Source organism: Ambystoma mexicanum, chromosome 2p (assembly GCF_040938575.1).
Source record: "Ambystoma mexicanum isolate Mex_15411 chromosome 2p, UKY_AmexF1_1, whole genome shotgun sequence".
Lineage (NCBI taxonomy): Eukaryota > Metazoa > Chordata > Amphibia > Caudata > Ambystomatidae > Ambystoma > Ambystoma mexicanum.
The window spans coordinates 930,444,988-930,467,437 of NC_090923.1; the positions used below are offsets into that span (position 1 = coordinate 930,444,988).

At 44.7% G+C, this 22,450-nt stretch overlaps 1 protein-coding gene across 2 annotated transcripts in view; it reads left to right on the forward strand.

Moving 5' to 3' along the window:
- The first annotated feature begins 1,112 nt into the window (after nucleotides 1-1,112).
- Nucleotides 1,113-22,450, forward strand: part of MARK4 (microtubule affinity regulating kinase 4) — a 612,664-nt gene continuing 591,326 nt past the window's right edge. For both annotated transcript variants that reach the window (XM_069644669.1, XM_069644670.1), the window contains exon 1: nucleotides 1,113-2,382. In XM_069644669.1, coding sequence (XP_069500770.1) covers nucleotides 2,332-2,382 — 51 coding nt within the window. In that variant the 5' untranslated portion in view covers nucleotides 1,113-2,331. The remainder of the gene's footprint in view (nucleotides 2,383-22,450) is intronic.

The following is a 22,450-nucleotide window of genomic DNA, read 5'->3' on the forward strand; positions in this document are numbered from 1 at the left end:
ATATGTTGTTCAACACTGTGCTCAGAGGCTGCCCTCTCAGAAACAGCTGTGTTCATAGGCGGTCCGCTCCTCATAGGCTGTGCTCCCACTCGCACACCTGGTGTACCTAAAAACTATGCTGCCATTACAGGCCTCCTGTGCTAATTGCTCCCTTAGTCACTAGTCTCTTGCACCTATAGTCTGTGCACCCATTGGCCACTCGCCTGTTTTCATAGGATGCACCCCTTTTAATAGGTCTCCATTGCTCATAGGTTATGCTCCCATTACAAGGTCTATTTTGTAAATAGCCCATGATATGCTATGATAAGGCCTTTATAACGTGCCTATAAACAAGTGTTTCTTTCCCATGTGATCCCATTAGCTGGTCTTGTGTGTTCATGTATTATTCCCCGTTACCAGGCCTCCCGTGCTCATGGGGTGACCTCCTACTGGCCATTCCATTCCATTTTCCTATGACCACCAGATTTGTTCTTAGTGGGTGGTCTCCTGTATTGTAATGTCGGGACTGGCGGGACTCGGGCTAGTTAGCATTTTGGTTGTAGCACCTGAGCTTCTATTCGGGGCTACAATCAAAAGACATGGGGCTATAGCCCCTTAGCCCCGCCCCTAGCAACGCCTCTGCCTGTATTCATACGCTTTTCTCCCATTGGGTCTCCTGAGCTCATAGGATAGACCCTTATTGGCCAGAGGCATGTGTTGATTGTCTGTGCTCCTATGCTGTTGCTCCCATTGATCAGCCTCTAGAATGTGCTCCCATTAGTCGGTCGCTTGTGCTAATGGGCTCAGGCAGTGTTCCTACACCCTGTCCTCTGTGCCCAAAGGCTGCATTTACCATTGGTAAGCCTCCTGTTCCCATTAGCCTGTCTCCTGTGCTCCCACAGGCTGGCTATTTTCTGCCTATTGCCTGGTCCTTTCTTTTGACAGTCCCCTGTGCGCATTGTCTGGGCTGGTCTCCTTAGTCGATCGCCCATGCTCATTGGTAGTGCCGTGTGCCCCTGTCAGCTTCCCAACCCCGCCTTTCTCTGATCAGGCTTAGCGCGCCTGCCCCTTTAAGAGGCTGGGGGAAGGGCTGTGCATCAGCCCCGCCCAGATCCCCGCCCAGATCCCCAGGGCTGACGTCTGTGCTTCCTTCCCCTTTTCTCTTTCCCTCTTCGTAGAACGGGGCTGCTGTCCTCTGCTGCGCCCCCTCCCTCTGCTGTGAGAGCCTGGGTGCTCTTCTGCTGCACCCAGTCCCCTCCCCCCTAGGAACAGGCCTGCTGCACCACCCCCTTTGCCCCTCTCCCGGAGCCCCTGCTGTGCCGCCCCTAGGAGACGGGCAACTCCTCTGCTGCGCTCTCGGCCTTTCATTTGTGTACATTTTTCGTCTTCTGGTCATTGGGAGGAGGACCGGAGAAAACAGGAGGCGGCGCACTGCTGGATTTTTGGGAAATACCATCTGCCCCCTCCAACCTTGAAGGCGATGCGGAAGGAGGAGAGCGTCACCCATCGGACATCCTAACAGAGGCCGCCCCTGGCCACCAAGCGCTGTCTTCGCGGATACCTGGAACAGGGCACCCTGCAGAGTGGGTGCACAGATGTGGCAGCCGGGAAGAGCGACATCAAGGACCGCCTGAGCGCTGCCCACAGCTTTCAGCAGCCACCACAGCTGTCGGTTCTTCGCGGTGCCTGTGTCCATATTTTAGGGTGCACCTGTGGATTTAAAGGGCCCGGCTCCCTGGATTTTTGTGGACAAGAATCTGTTTGGGGTTTTCACAGTGCCTGCAATGTGTACACACTGACCCGGAGAGTAGACGCCTTTCGCATGGGGGATTGTGGGGTTCACGAATGGCAGGGGAACATGGGGGGTACAGCTGGTAACCCCGAATGAACGGAAGAACGCCCCCAAGTAGGGATATCGCTAGCAGCCTGTGAGTGGGATCGGCCCAGGTGCCTCCTATGGTGCCACTGTGCTGTTTGTTGATCGGTTTAAACCCCCACACCTTTTATGCAGCAAGTAATTTCGATCAACCCTCACAGGGAGGCTGCGTCGTCCGCTTGGACATAAATACACCCACATACTTGGTCGGATATTTTGGGATCGGTGGATAATGGACCGCAGAGGATAGCCGCCGGCCAACTCTGACACAAGCTACCAATGGAACACCTTGGTCTCGGGGGAGCGACGAGGCGCCCCCATCTCGGCCTTGCGCCCCCCGCCTCCGACAGGGTCTGTACCGCCAGCGACTGCTGACCCCGCTGGCGAGGGGGCCCTCGATGCCGCTGCTGCATCTGTGCTTGTGCCTTGCCGCCCCCGGGGAACCCACACCCTGAACCACTGCCCTGGCCCCCGGGATGTCGTCCAGGTCGACCGTCGCGTCGGGCAATGAACGCAACGCGGATGGGGTGAGTATGAAGCCTGCGTGCGTGTGTCAGTTTCTGCTGGCGTGCTGACTGCCGCCCAAACCGGTGCTGGTATTGACATGTTTCTCCTTCTTTCCTGCTCTGCACCTGACCCACCCTCTCCTCTCGCCCTTCCGTGTTTGTGGTGTTGTGTGGAGGCGATCTTCTATATGGTTGAAGCAGATTTTCCCCAGCCCACCTCCTGCAGAGGTAGACGGGCACTGCGGAATAACGGCCCCAAACAGCCTCGATTGTGGTGGCGATTGATAGCTTGCCCTCCACCGTGTTTCGGCAGTAGTGCTGAGGAAGGCACTGCCTGCTTCAGCGAGGGAACGCTATGTCCCTTATTGTATTCCAGATGTCGCTTGTGACAGGTGTTACCCCTCCCCCACCATGCACCAGAAGCGCTCCTTGCTTATACAGGGTTGGCAACAACCATTGTGGGGGAAAAAATCTCGCCCCCCTCCCCCCCCATCCCCTGTAGTCTGTAGACCTCAACCGGGAGTTTCCAACCTCCGAACCGAGTCAAGGGCAGAAGCGGTGGTTATGGACATACACGGGGAAGCGTGGTGTGTAAACATCCTGCACGTTGTGGCCCTGGATCCCCCTCCCCCACACACCGGAGTCCTAGTTTACTAGATACATATAAGGGGAGTTGTGGACCCACCCAATCACAGCCCCTTCAATTCCTGCCCGACGTCAGAGGGGTCCAGATTCGTTAGTTCATTAATTTGATGTCGGATGCACAGCTTGTCCCCCCCCCCGCCCCCTTTTCGTGGAAGGTACATTTGAGAACTTGGGGTTCTGAATTGTATACACGCTGAGCAAGGCCGCTTGCATTGTACAACTCATTGAAGGCTGGTGCTGGGCCATGTATGTACTTGGTTGCTTGGTAATTTGTCATGGACTGAAAGAGGACTGTTGCTCACCTGGAAAGTAGGCCTCTCCTTGTATTTTCCTTAGAAACCCCGGAAAGGTCAGAGCGGATCGTGCCAGACCGTTTGTGCCTCATAAGTGGTCTACCACTGGACCCGCACTGTGGCTTAGTCAGTATTGTCCCATCTAGACCAGACCCCATTACCAGCTGGTGTGTCCTAAGTGTTGGCTCTGGCCAAGTTGTGTTCAGCGTGGTAAGGTTTGTTCTTTGGGAATGCTTCCCTTACTGCTGTGGCCCCTGCTTCCCCTAAATGATCTTCCTGTACTGGTAGATCCAGTTTTACAATGTATGTTGTAGTCCACTCTACTACACAACGTACACATACAGTGCTCTGCAAATGAGGAGTGTGTGTACAGTTTCCCCACGCGAGGAAGATCATCATTCGGAGTGTACACACATCGGGTGTTCCTGAATGATGATGAACTGGGCCTGCACTCTGTACAGTTTTCACCTTAAATGATGATGATTAGGTCATGTGTCCAATCGCAGATGCCCTTTTAATGACCAAGGTGTGTGCACCGTTGTGGAGTCGCTACATTATGAACAGGGTGTGATGTCAATTGCAGCCGCAGAAGATAAGGTGGTGTGCATCATGTCTGCAAAAGATGAGTAAGGTGTGTCGTTCCACCCCCACCTCTGTGCTGGGCACAGTGAGTGTTGTTTATTTTTTTGGCAGCAGGTTCTGTGGTCATAACTTCAGGTGCTCTGTGAAGGAGCAAGCGGGATGTGGGCTTAAATAGGGCTCTTCTTCCTAGATTGGAACATTGGTCTACTCAAATGGTAGAGATTTGAAGCAAAGGTCTAATTGCTCACTCGCACATCCTTAAGATCTATAAGGCTGGCCCACTGGTTGCAGTCGAGGTGTACTCCCCTCATGGTTCTTTCCTTCCCTGTTTTGAATTTCATGCCCCTTTCTTTTTCTGCCTTTGCTTATTACTCTCTATTGTCCCCCAGGTTCTCTCGGGTCTTTCTATAACAACTTTGTCTCCCTTTTATCCTGATTCTATTCTCCTCCCTTATTATTCTTGGACATTTTAATACTCGTCTTTCCTTTTGCCAGTGATCTTTTCTACTCGTTCTTCAAAACCTTAAGTTACTCCCTTTAATCTGCTACTCACATTGAAAGGCGGGGGTCTTAGATTTAGTCTTTACTTCTGTCGACTGTTCTGTCCTTGATCCTGTTAAGCCACATGTTCTCCCTCCACTGACAACTTCTTTATGCTCTTTCCTTTAACCTAGCCCCCGTTATTGGTCCCCTCCCTTTTTTATGTTGGTATGCAAGGAATCTTGATCGCTCAGCTCCAATTGCATCTTTTTTTTTTCTTCTTTTTTTTCCCTAATTAACAGATTTTGCTGATTACTGTTGATCTGGATGCAACTGTCCCTAGACTTCATTCTGCTATTTCATCACCTTTCAGACTCCCTCTGCCCATCATGTGCATTTCTACCCAGGGGCAAATCTCCTGATCCCTGGCGTTCTGATTCTCTTAAACATCTGGGAACTCAGCTTTGCAGAGTGAAGGGAAATGGCTAAAATCTGCTACCACCACTGCCTAGCCACTATCCTCTGCTCGTCTTCAATCTTTCTCTCTTAGGTTTAGACAAGCTAAAGCCAATTATCTTCAGTCTCAGAGTGCGTCTCCCAAAATTCTTCACTCTTCCTTGATTGATTAAACTTTTCAGTTCCTCCATCCCTCCCCCTATCCTTCTGTTTAACTCTGCGGGCTTCTACTATTGATGCTTCCGCTACCTTCTCGCTCCAGCTACTTATCATCCTCCCTTTTGCTTTTAATCGCATCTCCGACACTGATGATCTTACTCTCGCTTCTCTCATCCGACTGCTCCCTCTGATCCCCTACCCGCCCCACTTATCCAACCTATTCTTCCTGCCTTAGTTTCTGTTTTGTCTACTCCTTTTTTTAAATCCCTTTTCCTCTGGCCATTGTCTGTCGGCATTTAAAGCGGCCACTATTATCCTCTCCTCAAAAACCTTCCCTGGATCCTACTGAACCTTCCTAGTTTTCCTAGTTCCCTCCTTCATACATTTATTTATTTATTTGTACATTCTCAACTGAGCTCTTATCCTAATTTATTGCGCCTAATCCCTTCTCATCAGTCTGGTTTCCTTCATGGCTTCTGCATGGAAACTGCTCTTCTTGCTGTCCTAAACTCTATTCTTCAGGCCAGCCATTTTAAGCAGTCCTCTGTCCTTGTATCGCTTGATCTTAGCGTTGCTTTTGATACTGTGGACCTTCCTACTCTTCTTTCTACACTTTCCTCTTTAAAGTATTATGACACTGTTCTTCAATGATTTCTTTTTTTTACTTCTAATGGTTCCTTTTTCGTTTCTTGGAAAGGGTCAATCTCTCTCATTCCCTTCCTTTTGGAGTCCATCAAGGCTCTTTTATTTTTTTTTATTTTTTTTTGCTGCCCTTTTAATTTCCCTTTAAGTCTCCTTTGGCTACCTTGCTTCTTAACCGTGGGTTTCAGGGGCATCTATATGCCGACAACGCACACATCTTTATTGCCTGCTCTTCATTCAGTGACTTTCCATCAGTAAATGTCTTTCTGCATTTCTGTCGCTAGTTCATAGTTGGCCACCTGATTTTGTCGTCACAAAAACACTGCAATCGTGTTCTCTGCCTCCCTTTTTCCTTCCCTCTCTCCTTCCCTCTCTATCTGTTTTTTTTTCTCTTCAGCTCCAGGGGCTTTGGACCCCCTTTTCTTTGTTTCTTCAGCCCCAATTGGAACATTTGTCACTTTTGGACTTTTGCTACTACTAGAATACTCTTGCAAATAATAGTTCTCTATTGCTGTTATTTACATGTTGTCCTCCCTAATTATCCACTTTTTCATTGCACTCCATTTGTCTTTTTGATTTATTAGTATTTTTTTTTTTTTTTTTCTTCCTTCGGTCTGCAATATCTCCTTATTTGTCACTGGCTTCCATTGGAACAACTGTGTGGATTTCATTTTTTTATGTCTTGTTTATAAGGTTATTTCTACACTGAGACCCCCATAGCCTCTGTTCTTTGATCTCCATGTCGAGATCGTCGCTCTGCTTCACAATTTCTTCTATTTGTTCCACCACCTTAGTGTGAACCTTCCGATTTATGTTCATTTCAACTACTTGCTCCTAAACCCTGGCATGCTCTCCCCTCCTGCCCGACACTCTTTTAATTTAAATATTTGTATAGCGCGAACAAAGGCCTGAGGTCGTCTTCAAGAAACATCTGAAAATGTGTCTGTGTCACTCTGACTTCTTAATTCTTCTCTTATATTGAGTGCCTTTTCATGGTTTAAAAGCTATATTAGCTTTGTAATAAACAAACCTAGCTGGGTAAGTAATGGGTGCTGGGAGAGCCGAATGGGAAATCCTTCATTGCTATATAGACTACAAATGATCAACGCCTTTGTCATCTTAAAACCTAGATGGTTGACGGCCTATGATGCCTGAGGTTAGCCAGAGCAGATAGACTAATTGAATAGCTCACAGACCTCTGAAGCAAACCCTTAACCTAGTGGGCCCTCTTGCCTCAAAGCCAGTAGTTTCTCCGCCTTTGCGATCCATCTTTGGTGGTTCTCTTACCCCAGGACCACAGTTCTTCTCATTTACTATCTGCCCTTTGGGGAGGAGATGGCCTTCACGCCATCAGCCTGTTTTGTCTCATAATTATTCAATTCATCAGCTTTTTATCTTTTCACCCCTTTTGGTGGAGTCAGTTTCCAGGAATTACTCATCTGCCTCTCCCACACCAAGTCAGTCTTAATAGTGAGACCTCCAGATCTAGGAGTGCTGATCTGAATGCAAAATATTGGCCTTTCCTCCCGCACTTGGCCGAAGACTGCACTACTCTTTGATCCATGGTGTCTACCTGACATGGACCAGTGACTAGGGTGGATTAGTGACTGAGGTGACCATTTATAGATCCTACCTCGGAGCACATGAAGGACACCATGCAATCATTGATCAAGGCGGACTTCTTTGACCTCTTGCTTCAGAGAAGGCCCATGGGCAGCATCCAATCGCTGCGGCCAGATGAGAACTTGCTTGATTATCCCGCAGACCCCCCCCCCCCCCCAACCCCTAACGGTACCTGCACGGGTCTGGCCATAGGCTTCAACCATCCTGCTGTTTTGGCACCTGTTGGCCTTGCCTTACATTGGCCTACCACTTCTCGCACAGTGTACTGGACATGTACTCTTTGAGCAATTGGGTGCAATCGTGGTTATATTCAGGCACCTCAAGTGCTGCATGTTGGTGGGCCGCTCCGCAGTGACCACTGCAATAGCATCACGGTTTGTTTAGTAGTATGCTTTTCTGTCTTGTTTTATGGAGTCCAGCATGGGTGGGGAATTATGTTCCCAATCGGCATCTGTCATGGGGAAACGAAGGCTGGCAGTTGGTCTGTGGACATTTCCAGTACCCTTTTTGTACCATAAGGACTCTGGCATATTCTTTCCAAAATAATATGTGGAAATGCAATAATGATGGAAATAAAGCATTCATGATAAAATATAATCTTTCTGCAATCATAACGCCGTGTCACAAGCATCAAGTCACCCCTGGTATTGTGAACTTGAAAGTAATGGAACCAGTCCTGTGTAGGAATGAACTACTTCGTTGTCTTCCAGTTCCCTCCTATCTAACAAATGTTCGAATAATGGGCACCTCTGATACTGTTGCACTGTTTTGTTTTTCTGTTGATCTTATTAAAAAAAAAAATCTTTCCTAAACCTTAATCTGTTGTGCTTTCCGAAATGTAGACAAACATGCACCTGAATGACTGACTTATAAAAGCAGGAATTCCCCAACACTGCACTCAGTTATTTAGGTTCTGGGTATGGGGTGCTTTCCAACTTCATGCAAGTGCCTTCCTAATCCACGCACTAACTCGCTACATTCGTGCTCGTAACCTTCAATTTGTTAATAGTTGGAGACAAAAATGATTGTGTACTTGGCACAAACATGCCCGGTCCTCCAGTATGTCTTGTTAAGCTGCCATGTTTGCATTTTTTGTTCGTTATTCGTTCATGGTCCTTGCCGCACACTAGATGGCCATAGAGCAGGAGACGGAGATGGGTCTGATTGGTGAAATGGGCAACGATAAGTACCGATGTCTGATTCCATATGTGATTTAGGGAAGAGAGGTCCTGGCTGGAGCAATGCTACCCTAGGATACGTTGATTTATGACCAGGGGTCTCCAGTACCTAGTCCTTTCATGTCCCCTTTTAAGAACCTCCTCTTGTATTTGTTTCTGTGGGCTGATCTAAGCACATTCTTTTTATTGTAAGTTTCCCATCAATCATATGTTTTGGTTCTGTGTTTACTTTAGTCATTTTCTTCAGGGCTTCCCTAGATCATGGTATCTTATCCCTAATCTGATTGACCATGCCAAGCGAGTGAATAGTTCTCAGGTGAAGACTTATTTTCTGGTAGATGGGCAGAAACTAGTATGCAAAAAGAATCTGGTTTGCTGCAAAGGCGAGAAAGGCTCAGAAATTGCCCCTTTGCAAGAGTCGCAGCCATTTTACACGGCTCTGATTCACACCTCTAAAGGAGTGATATATATATATATATATTTTTTTTTTGTGATAAATTCAAATGGTTGTGCAGTACATTTTACACATTGACTGGGAAAAACACGCGTGTACTTACTGTCGGATTGGTTGTTGGAGTCTAATTGCATTCAGATATATTTTTGGTGAACCTAAATCACTGGGTGTATGCATGTACAACCAGGCAACTGAAGAACTTAATAACTAAAGAAAACGTGGAGACTCCTTTCTCTAGGCATATTGTTTAATTATAATATGGTTGCAACAAAAAGGGGCGCAGAAGTACGGGCATGCTGTAATATTTGAACTCCAACTGCAACTCGCCACCACCGCGATGACAACATTTTCGGAGTGCAACATTTCAAGCAGTGAACTGGCCATCTGAAGGCCACTCGCCATGTTTCGTCAATGAATTTCCTGCAGCGCACAGATCCGAAGAGTTGTTCCCTGATACCTTCTCTGTATTAATTCTATCCAAGATTGGCAATGAATGTCGCTATGAAAACCGATATTTTAATTGGACTTTCCCGAGCTGGATAAACCATACACATATTCGCACTATGTTGGTCACAAAAAATGGAATCCAATCCTATACACTTCACAATTGGTAACACAGGCCCACCACACCCGCTGCTTCCTACACACATTTCTTATTCATTTTGTCAGATTTGTTATTGCATATTCCCAGTGTTCTTTAATTGTGGTTGATCACATCTTTAGGACCTGTGTGTGTCTTTATCTACTGCACGTATTAAATACTAATATTAAGTACTTTTCTAAGAAGCACCCTTTCAAGTTTAGAAACAAGGAATTGGAGAGGGAAGAAAACAAAAAAACACACGACTGGACTGGAATCTAGGAGATACTTTTGCTGTGGCAGTTCCTTCCACCAAGTCAATTCTCAGGCTTACTCCAGAGTGAATGCTGGGCTTGGACAGAGGGGTTGTTTTGCTCAATGCTGTGGGAGTTGCACTAAGAAGAGACAGGTGAAGGAAGAGAGTCTGGCGGATGGAAGGTCAAAAGTGAATGAAGATTGTGAATGAAGGATATTGAAGGGGATGGTTGGTCCTTCTCTGAAATTAAGATAGGAGAGAGAAAGATGCAGGAAGGAAAGCTGCCTGCCAAGATACTAGTTAATGGTCATCCAGCTACCACGTTACTCCACGTTACTCGGCTCTCGATCCGACTGCACAAGAATTGGCAGAGGCACTTGAAATGCTGTTTTTCTGCATCAGGGATTCAGTTTGCGAAAACCGACACATAGTAGTTAGTGCCTGTAGTGGTGCTTCAATTGACATCTCCGGGTGCTTTGAAGCCACTCTTACGAAGGTTGGGATTATTTGATGTACAGTGTGCGTGTCCAGAAAGGTGGAAGCCTGCAGCATGGTATGACCAGAGCGAAATTGGGGCATTCTTGACATTCACTGGGGCTTGTTATAGCACTTGCTGTAAATCCAGAAAGCAAGATTGGGTGAAGGCATGACCAGATCTTCTGACACATTAGGGTGTTTGAAAGGGATCCAGTACTCAGTAAAACTTGGATGATGCCGTGCTGGTAGTGGTGCGAGTGAGGAGTGTTTTGATAAGTGTGCAGAAACACTTTCTGATGAATTGAGCAAGCTGCAGAGTCCAGACGGTATTGAGCCTGTGGAGGCATCTCAATGTTGTGATCTGCAAGCCCATGGCTCGTATCCATGTGTGTGTGTGTGTGTGTGGACCTTGCGGCTGTAAATTGTGGGCTGCTTCCCCCTTGCCCTCTATTGGTGCGAGGGTCTGCTCGGTGGGCGGGGCTGAAGTACTTGCTATGTTAGATCTGATGTCTGCGTGCCATCAGGTTAAGTTGTGCTTGTCGTTGTGGAATTTCACTACCTTTTTAGCACTGTGGAGGAGACTGTTCAGTTTAAGTGGATGACATTTGGACTGGTGTCTACAGCTGCAGTGTTCCAAAAGAGAATGCCTGCCATTTTGGGGGAGCAAAAATAATGTTCTTTCAGGATATTTTGGTATGTGCAGAGAGTATTGTAATTGTAAATTGAAATTATTTATATATTGCTTATACACAAGTGAGTGCTTCAAAGAGCCGAATATATCTAAACAGAAAAACTAGCATACTAGGCCTGACGGCATTTCTCCTAGTGCAAGAAGAGCATAAGAGGTCACAGTGTGTATCAGACTCTCAACAAGGCCTGGCTTGCTTTGTAAAGAGATGTGCTGATTCAGGTTGGTCGATATTTACTTGGGTCACTGGTTGAGTGGAGATGGTGTGCCCAAAGAGTGCCTGGTGAGGCGATTTTTGGATATAAATAGGCCATCACGAAGAAGCCCTATCCTTTCTTATATTGGTGCTCCCCAATTTGTTGTGCATTTTGCAGACTATACCAAAGTTCTGTGGGGCAAATAAAATGCAGTTTGAGTGGTTGGAGGTTTGCCATGCCAAATTTGAGAACATTCAAGAACATTCGATGCAACTATCAATGCCCCTGCTTTTGCCCCTTCTGCTACAGAATGTCAATGCATAGTGAGGGAAGATTATAGCAATTGTGGGTTGGGGCTGGTGCTACTGCCAGAAAAGACACCCACCGTCGCTTCTTAGACTCTTAGCGGAGTTGTTTGTAGACAGTGAACAAGTTCTGCACCTTTCTGTCTGGCCACAAGTTTACCATTAGAATGGACCACAAGCCACTGGTGGACATTTTTGCAAGTGATTGTAAGGCAGGGATTGAAATTAAGATTTGATCAACAGGATCTAAAAGCAACCTCTGGGTATCCAGCATTAACCATTGACCAGGAGCAACTATAGCGATCTGCAAATCTCACAATTACATTCAATATAATCCTATCACATTGTCCAATGTGTCCGAATGTTTATTTATAGAGTACTCCAAACGCACAGAGTAAAATTCACATGAGCGTGTTTGTTCAGCATCAATTGGCATGGGAACCAAAAGTAGCTCCTAGTAGATGTTGATGTAAAGCTAGCCAGGCTCTTCTGGGCCTCAAGCAGGAGCTAAATTAGCTCCCAGTACCCTTCAATTTCGAACCCTGTAAGGGGTGTCTTGCAGTATCATGAGATGGATCACCACTTTACAGGGTCATGACTTTGAAGTTATGCACGTCCCAGGGAAGGAGAATGTGGTAGTGGATCACTTATCACAGAAACCTCCAGAGGCAGAGACGATGAGGATGGGGAGGGGGGCAGGGGGAGACCTGTTCCAGTTGGGACTGTAGGATGTTTTAACTGGGCAATATCTAATTCCACCCACCCCAAACCAGGTATGCACAATTGGTGTCACAGAAGGTCTATTTACTAACCAAATAGAAGTAATTGAATCGGATAACGGATACAAATGGTTTCTTAAAAAAAAAAAGGCAAATTGTAAAAAAATGATCAACGCACTACTCACTTTAGTTTTCGGTTTCATTTGTGAAAACAACGCATTAGTTAAAATATCCCTGCCTATACACTTCTCACTACTCCCCACCCCCCCCGTTTATTCAAAATCCCCCACCACCCCTTTTTTTTTACTCGATGGACAGGTCGAGAGTTTCAATTCAAGCTATCGGGCCGTGAGGTTTGTGAATGGCTTGTAAACAAAAACGTATCTTCAGCAACATGTTGGGAAAATTCCCTACAGTGATGTTTTGATTCAGTTACTGTGTAAAATGTAACTTTCTTCCTTTCATTGGGCACCTTGAACCACTTTATTCCTTTCATTCGGCACCTTGAACCGCGGAAAGAAATGGACAGCAAATAATCACCCTCTCCCTTTTGATCTTGAGCAACCCCACATTAATATCAATATTCTGCTTGATGATGTACCTAGGAATTACTTTTTTCTAGGTATGCACACAGTAAGCTGCCTTTTTTGAGCTCCTGTTAATAGGTCTTCTACGCTTGACGTCATCGCCCAAGGAAAAAGTGTTCTGGTGGATCTGACTGTATACACAGCATGGTACCTGATCTTAAAGGATATATTTTTCCAGAAGCACATACACTTCTGAAATGTACCCTAACCTCTCGGGATGCACAATTATTTTTTCTATTATCACCCCTCAGTACTAACATTTATAGGGACCAGGATGTATTCTAATTCCCTTTTTATAGGATGACTCCCCACAAGATTACTTCCCTTTTTAGAAAATGCTCATCCAGGGTTTGTTTTTGCTGAATCACAAGTGAGCACCCTCTTTTGGTCTGGTTGAATTCTCCCCCTCTAAGAACTGGTGGGCATCAGCCAGTAAGATGGGATCAGTTTAACTCCACGGCCTGTCAGCTTTCTCTTCCACAGAAGAAGGCCTGGGACTTTTAACTGCTGTTAGGCCTCTTTCAGTCTCTACCAATAATCCATTTAAGGGTACGAAAGGAGAACCAATCTATTCCTTCTCCTTTATGTTGTTCTCAGTACTTCTTTCCGTCAGTGAGTGAGCGAGTCCCGTCAGTAAGAGTCTGTGAATGATCCCAAGTGTCTCCTGTGTTTGACCTTTTATAGAACAGACACCCCCAATGTTTTGAGTGGTGCACAGGTTTCTAATTGGTCAATGAATATGATTGGATAATGTTCCAAAAGTGACATCAAAGTAGACGATCCCTCTGCAGTAATTGTGCATATTAATGAAGGAGACCGTCTGATGGGAGTATGTTCTACACCCAGTTTCCCTCCCATTTAAAGTCATCTTAGGGATTTCTTGCATTAAATATTACATTCCAACTACTTGGCCACTTCAAGAAATGGCTCACCAGATTCCGCTCCCTGGTATGAATCAATTGTTGCAAGCTGTATCATTATATCATGAATAATTTCAGAAATTTACTTTTTTTTTCTTTAACTTGCATCTACATTTCTATCCAGATGAAGTTTCATTGCAACATAACAGGCTCGTTACTGCGAACACGAGGACATATGATGCACTAGAGTGTGCCCTTTCTTTACGACACCATGCTAATATGCATATTGAAACTACATTAAAAGAAATGTTGGTCCATGGAATAGAGGATTTACAGCTGAATCGTTCAACACACAAATTAGTTCTCGAAGAGGATTGTTTCCAGAGATACAGGTGATGTAAACAATTCAGTGTACATTAAAAGGACATTTTCTTAGACACACAAATATAGCACTGTTCTTCCTCCTAGATTCAACGCTAGGAACATGGTAATTTTCTATTGAGTCAGGGCTGGAAATCTGCTCTTGTTGACTCCAGTCTGGCCCAAGTCGTTTTTATGGACTGATGAAAGAGCCTTTGTAATCTGAATATCTGTGGATTTGGGTGTTAGTCCTGTTTCATCTTGAGAAGTTTCCAGACTCGTAGTCCTTTCAAGTGTTCATGTCTTCCCTTCTGGAAGACCTATGAGATGGTGTAATAGATTAAACTTAAGAGGACCATAGATTCATCTGACTTTTTAAATACTTCAAAAACAATGTCCGGCCCTAACTGACACACGGGACAAGTAATACAATTCAACACTTAACCTTTATGGCGTGGTCTGGTTTGCTTTGCATGCTTCAATAAGGATCCTTCTCTGCAGTGATCAGTTTCAAAGAGTTTATTAGCATTGTACAGGAATTTATCTGTCATCCCATCCTGTTTGCTGGCGAATGTCTTAATGAGTTGAAAGGATTGCCGTTGAAAGGATTGCCATGTCAGACTTCAGTGCTGGGCCCATTAAAAGTTGGTTTCAATCACAATAGCAACTTTGTGAATATTTTCATAAAACATCACAGTTCAGATTGCATTGGCTTATTGAACCCCTGTTAACAGTCCATATTGTCAACATCTGAAGGTTTTTCTAATCCTGACCTTTATTTCTGTAGAAGAAAATGAACACACAGCAGAAACAAAATGCAAATCCCTTTATTGAACTTCTGTTATCTTTCTCCTCAAGTTAAGCAGTTTCCCGCTTAAACAAGCATTGCTGGTTATTTTCAGGCACTTTAAATGCTCATCTAAAGTGCTGTCACTGATTTGTAGGTGGCTGCAAAACATTGCACATTTTGTTTGTGAATGTGTTTCCCAACTGCTGTGCGCAGGCTGCAGCTTACATATGGTTTAACAGTGAGGCCTTGCTGTGCATCGGTTCTCAAGTACAGAGTGTTGTTAGTGGGGATGAGTGGAGGGAGGGCCTTCCATGTGATCAGCCCTTGAGGGAGGTCTTCAGACTGATTATTGAGGGATGGAATGCACAAGTGGATGCCAAATCTATCTGAGGCCGTATAGGAAGGATTCTGCCCTGGTGTCCAAAGGAAATAAGTTACTCCTTCTTCTGTTAGGCAGAGAATCCTGGGGATGTCACGAAGGTCCTCTCGGTATGATGAAGACCAAAAGGAGAGTGTGTGAGGATTTCCGGTCACCCAGTATTAACTTGGAATAAAGGAGTTAGTCCGGGGCTGCCAAATGTATCGGGAGCGTGACAAGATATTGAGGAATCTTGTACAGTCCTTGAGAGCTATAGTTTTGGGAGATGCTGTGGGAATCGGTCACCTTGGATGTTAAGTGTAGGAGGAGGTATGTCTTAGTGATGGTGCATCTTCACTCCAACTGAGTGGCGGCAAAGGTGGTGCATGAGGCTGGCACCAAGTCTGAGGTATTTTTCTAGATACTGGTGGGGGTTCAGAGAAAAGGGAAGGGTTTTCTAGCAAAAATTTGAAGGACAATGGGTACGATCGACTTTGCAGGAGATGAAGAATTGTTTAGCGTGATTTGCTGTAGGGCCTCACAAAACCTCTCCATCAACCAGAGACTAGTCGTCTGGTTAAGCATTTCAATGTAACCGTAATGGATGCTGTGAGGGCCACGGTTGGTGGTGATTGAGCAAAGGAAGTTGAGAGGAGATTGCCATGTACAGGGTTATGTCCCACTGAGATACCGCCTAAGCTGATATCAAGGTATGTCTCCCGTGGCTGGGTTGTTCAAAGTTTGTGGCCTGCCATCCAGCGTGGTTGAGGGAGCAAGCGATTATGAAGGTTAGCTCTGACCGCCTCCAATATTGGAAGTGAGGGAAGTGTGTTTGATAACGTTGGTGTGTAGAAGCGTGGCTTTTTTAATTCTTTTTTTAAGCAGGGGGAGGTAAGGTTTTGGGGGCTGTAAAACATCGACGAGGTGTTTCTGACCCAGTCACAACAAAGGCAGAGGCCCATTAAGGAGGTAACCTTGTTCTGCTTCCAATGGAGGAGGGGAAGCTAGTTTATCTCTCAGCTTTGAATCTGTTCCCCCTTCACACTCACGTGTCGTGCTCATGCCTGATGTAACCTAGGCTATGGGCTTCTAATGATGGAACCTGGGTGCAGAGCGGATTCCAGAGGGCTGGGGTGGCACGGTTCAAGGTGGGACTACTGGAGCTGGACTGTACCTGGGCTCACACTGTTGTGTGCTATCTTCATACCCTGTCTGGATAGACCATGCAATTTGATGAATGCTGACGAGTGTAAGCTGCGTGCACAGGGACAGCGGCTTTGCCAATTTAAACTGGCTTTGTTTGTTTATTTTAGTTGTAGTGTGAAATTCATCTCTCGTTTACTTTGACACAGACCGTTTACTCGTGTTTGGCGAGGGGCAGCCTCACGTTTCTATACGGGTCCGTGGTGGTGCCGAAGTTGAAATACGTTCCATTTCTGCAGGAACCTCCAAGAACCTGAAAAACGTGGACATCGTCTCTCACCTTACTAGGTGTCGGCAAGAGACCCAGTTGGATTTGCCCATGGCAATCTTAACCATGGAAATTGGATGACTTGCACACACTTGTCTACACGTGAACTTCACGTCTGACGTGCAATTTGCAAATTCTGTTCCTTTAGCAGATGGAATGCTCAATACCGGTCGTCCGTGTTCCATCGCGTTCTGCAAATATTTTAAAATTTAATGGCAGGATAGTTGTATATCGCTCTCAAAACTTCTGGAAAGCAAGTTTGTTGCATAGACGGCACGAATGCATTTTCTTCTTGTATTGGGTTCCCGATTGGATACACTGCCTAGATCCCCCCCTCCCCCCTTGGTGATTATGATCACCCACTGAAATAGTATCAACAGATTTATTATCCAGGGCGTAGAATATTCCAGTTGTTTAAATAATTTTAGCTTCTGAAATCTGTACATGTTGAAAGATCAAACCTTTTCTCTAGTGGAGTCCTAGCAGGCATTACAAATGGCTGAATGAATACCAAAAGAAAAAAAAAGCTAGTGTGGTGGAGGGGGGGTGGGCGGGACTGGGGAGGGTCATTAGTGATGCCACATTCAATTGTTAGAAATTAGCATAACGAAGTGCCCTCTGAAAAAAAGTGGGGGGTGAAGGAGGGAATCGTCCACCCTCAACTTGAGCCCTGCCACATACTGCTTAAACAATTCTTTATTTGTTGATTGTTGTGTACACCTTTTTTTTTTCCTTTCGTGTGAAACTACATTTCCGGGTGTCCAGTTGATTGCACAATCGTTCCCGTTGCTGCACAGGTCATTTCTGTTGCCTTCCTTTGGGCTGAACGCATCCATCCAATCGAGGCACGCCTTTGGTATCTGCCGCTTGCAAACTTGCATTTGTTAAGCCCTTACGTGCTCGGGTCATGAACGTGCACATCCTTGGCTTTTTCTGTGAAACTGTAAGGACAGTGCAGTTCACGTCCTTAACTTATTTATTCATTCATCCCGCATTGAAGAATGACTCTGCCAGCGCTAAACGGGTTAAGCAAATGCCCTACTATGCAAGGAACGGTTTGGCCTCTTACAGCACAAAAATGTTTTGAATGTTTTTCGATGTCAAATTTAGACTATTCCTTCATACAAAAACTAAGTTGTGGAAGGTAAAGCAAGATATTGCTAAATAATTTACAATTCTGGGCCTATTCAGATTTAATTTACTATCCAATCTCCGGTGCCTTTGTTTTGTTTACCCGACCCAATTCAAATCCATCTACCGCTCTCACTAATTCTGGTGCACCCTTTAGTCTTCCAATGTAATCTCCCAGTCTTGCTGTATCTTGCATCCAGACGTGCTGGCAGCGCAGTGCCCGCAATCTCTTCATGAGAATGAACGTAGTGGATGTCGGTGAAGAAGTTTTTAGAGCATTGGCCAACTAGTTGCAAGCTACTAGCCAGCCATAAACTTGCCAATTCCATTCTACGCATACTGACGGCAGCATATGTCTTACTCGCCAAGAGGCAGAACTCACTAGGCAATGGCTAGCGGCGCGTGCAAATGTTGCACCCTGAACTATGGTCAATTTCTGGTCTCACTTGGTATGGTTGTACCCCTTCTCGAGACAGATTGTCTTTACTCTTGGGTGTTGCTCTCCAAAATGCACATATTCGTCCCAAATTGCACACACAACTGAAACAAACCTAGCTTCCTCTTTTAAACAGCAGACCTCCGTTATGTTTATTTCAGTATTTACCTTCTGTACCCTAGAAAAGGGCATCTTGGTGGCGAGAAGTGTCAAAGTGAATGATGGGGACGATGCTGCTGCTGCTGCTTCTGGTGGTGTGGGTGAGAGGCATTCCTGACTTGGTGGCAATTCTCCTGTAGGGACTCCAAAACAAAGGACTTTTTTTTTTACTTTGGACCATTTTGATCGAAGGGCATAATGGTGGGCTGTGGGGGGAACCAGTTGAACGTTAAAATAAGTGACCCACACTTAGAGAGTTGGAATACAGTAGCCCCACACCAGACCGTGTCGCCCCTCAACCCCACTTTGGATCTGTCGAAGTGTGACGTGAACCTTGTGCCAGAAATGGAAAGAGAGCATGCATGTCTGTCTAAAAATATAAACCATGTATTGGTTAAAATGCCTCATCTGTGGAGGCCTTTATTTTTTTTTTTCCAGGGCCACTAAGCTATCCTGAACAATAGAAAGTGGCACAAAAGGATTCTTAACACTAACCTGTCTGCCCATTAAGGTGTGGTGGCCATCCTTTCCCTAGATTGGGGCCTCCCTCTTTTAAAGCAATTTTGTTGAAAGGTTGCCCTTTCATGTGTGTCTTCCACGCCCTTCTTTGATCACATCTTTCAACCTCATTGGGTGTCACCAGTGAGGTGTAGCTTGGGGCTCTAAGCTGAAACGAGACTGAGGTTGCTTGCCTTTCCGTGCAGAGGACGTGGCCCAGCAGTCTAGGCTGCTCTGCTCCCATTGGTGGAATTTGAATAATTGCGGTCAAATTAAGGTGTTGTTCCTGGGCGAGCCCTATTTGTTAGTAATTCCGTTGTGAGCATGCTTGGGCACAGTTGGTGACCGTTACAATAATACGCTATCTTTTTTTTCTCTAGTCTGAGCCCTGTTGCAGTGCACCAACTTTGTGTATTTGTTTTTCCTTAGAAATTATTTACACTGATGCATTTATCAATTTCACAGATTTCTTTATTTTGTTTATTTTTTTCCATCAATACTTTGCGACTTCTTTGAATGTGCCTACCACAAACCAATTGTATTTCATTGGTTGTTTTCCACACTTTTTATCAATACTCCAAAGCTTTTACAATTGTACCTTCAACAAATCAATTCTATCTTCTTGATAGTTTTCACTTTCATTCAATCTTTTCCTTATTTTAGTGTTTTTTTTTTGTGTGACTTTATATAATTTGTCTCTTCTCGCAACACGTGTTTCCTAATGGAAAGATTTCGATGTTCTTCAGGAGAGAATCCTATTGTGCCACTTTCTATTGTTCTTTTAGCTTTGTTGCTTTCTGTTAATTCTATTGGTTTTCTCACACTTGTGGTGATTTTAATGCATTGACGTGAATATTCCTGGATGTGATTGTCCAGTACAGCTTCCTCACCGCGCTCAATAGAATTAACAGAAAGCAAGAAGCTAAATTGTGTGTCATCTAGAAACATGCAATTGTCGGATAAAAGTGATACTAGGGGAGTGAAGTTGAGGGGACTAAGTTCGGTTATAGGGAACTGGCAGGCAGTCCACTTGGAAGGTAACTTAAGAAGGAAAGTCTTGAATAGCAAACGTTATATCAAGATAGAGAGTTTGTTTAGGAAGATACCTGTTTCGTGTTGCATAGGGCAGCAATTTTGCTACTTTTCTCTGAAATTCCAAATCTTTATGGGATAGAAACCAGGGACATTGAGAGAGTGGAATTCTGTCACCCACATAGAACAAATGTGGTCACTGTGCATGTGGGGGGTCAAATCTGGTAGCTGACATAATCCTGCGTGAGGTCTCCCGATTACGAGCTTTGGGTCTCTGGGTCTCGTAATTGCTGAAATAGAACAAACAGAAACCCGGAGAGTCAGTGACCCCCGGTGGAGGGGCTTATGTCCAAAGTATAGCCAATAATGCAAATGGGGGTGGGGAGGGGAATATGTAAATGAAGCATACATCCCCAAGAAAGCTTTTAGTGGATGCAATCTGAATGAAGATTGCTCTTGGCTCCTACGTGCAATAGCTAATGATAGGAGCAACATGGGGGGTACAACATCCTCTCTAGTAGGTATTGGGAATGTTGGTCTATTGTCATGGAACTCCAGAGGGCACAGTGCACTCTTTAAAGATTTAAATGTGATATTGAGAGTGCATTAATTAGTTTGACTTCAAAAACATTGGCTGATGGTCGCGCCCAGCATCAATGGTGGTTTAATTTATTTTTTCCCAGGCAGCATGTGGAGGGGTGCTGGGTAGACCGAAAGTTGGATTAACCACCTTTTATAAAATTATGTCAGTAAAGGTGGTTGCCACAGAGACGGGGTATTGGCCACTGAGCTTGCAACTGACAACACGAGAGATCAGATGTGGGTGTTAATAACATCTACTGGCACACAGGAGTGAAACCACTAAATTTCCTGAAACTACTGGAAAATGTAGTGAACATATGGAGAGCTAGAAGGGCAAATGGCCACATTGTATTGGTGGGGGATTTAAATTGTACTTGCCGATTGAGGGAGCAGACCGACTCCCATGGTAGGATTGACTATCCAAGTTCCATAGGGAAGAAATTTCGAAATGGTGACCAATGGTCTGCTTCCCTAAGGAATATGTGATTACTCGAAGTTAATGGATCTATATGGATTTTTTTTAATTATTTTTTTTATTTTAATGGATCAATTTTTTTTTTTTAATCGATGTGAAATTTTCAGTTGAACCAACCACATTGAGTGATTGTTGTTATTTGTCCTGTTCCCTGAACCTGCCTAAGGTATTTATCCAAAATGGAAAGGGAGAACAAAAGGTAAAAGTAAACCTGGGGGGGGGGAAACATACATGGAATGAATGCCTCATTGAGAGATTTAATAATGTGATTGAGAAGGTAATGGTAACAACCGATTATTCTCAATCAATAGATTTGAGGACACGATGTTGGCTAATCTTCAGGGAGTTAAAAGAAAGCCCATAAAGACTTGGCAGGATAAAGGGAATACCCGAGGGTAGCAATGGAAAAAAACAGGAATTTAAAGCATTAGTAATATCAGTAAAGAAAATGAATCTGTCGTCCTCAGAAAAGAATATGGAAATTGGTAAAATAGTATTAAAAAAATAAAAATTGGGTAAAGAGACAGAGCTAAATTGCAGAATCAAGATTCAATGAATATGCTGAATTCCAAGGGAGAGTAAATGGAGTTGTGGAAGCTGAATGGTTTCCCATTTTGAGAGCTTCTACTCTATGGATAGAGGGATTCTACAGGAGACAGCAATAGAACATTGGGTTGCTTTGAATGATAACATAGATTTCTCCCCACAGACAATTCTGGAATGTATAAAGGGAGCAAGTGACTCAAAAGGTCCCCAGGCTGAATAAACTCGCAAATAAACTTTTGAATGCGAACTGTCTTATTCAGGGATATTATGGAAAACTGTCAATTTCCTACATCCTGTAGAATTGCTCATATAATTCCCATATATAAACAAGGTCTCCTTTCAGATCCTAGAAACTAACGACCAGTCTCCATTATTGACGCAGACAATAAAATCTCTGCGTCAATCTTGTTAAAGCATCTGGAGGATTGGGCGGTTGATTTTGGGTGACTTTGTCGCTGGCTAACGGTTTTCAGAAGACGTCAGGGAACAGGAATTAATGGTTATTATGAAGCTGTGTCAACACACAATTGAGGGAAAGTATAAGGACATCTGTGTTGCATGGTGAGCCGTAACAAACTGTGGGCAAAACTGACGGATTGGGGGATACCCCCTTGATGGCTGAAATTGAAGACTGCATGAATCAACAGTGATCCAGGTTAGGTTGAACGTAGAGGGGGACCTAACAAGAGGAAATCCAGACACAGACTGGTTTGAGAACGGGGTGTGTGTTGGCCCCCTGTCTTTTTAACCTATATGTTTTGGATGTTTGAGAAAAGAGTCTGGCTCTTTTGTACCACATAAATTGGGTCACCTGTGTGCGTTCTGTATGGCATATGCAGATGATTTTCTGCTAATTGATTGCACCCCTAAAGGTCTCAAAAGGCTGCTTAGATATTTGAAAAATATGTCCAAGAGAATTGTTAAAACATTTTCACCAATAAAACTAAGATCTTGACTTTCTCAAAATGTAGAGGAAAGCCAAAGACTAATTGGTTTCTGGGTGGACAGAGTTGGAAAAGGTGACATAAATAAAATACTTATGCTTTCTCATCACCAGCAGACCAAATAAG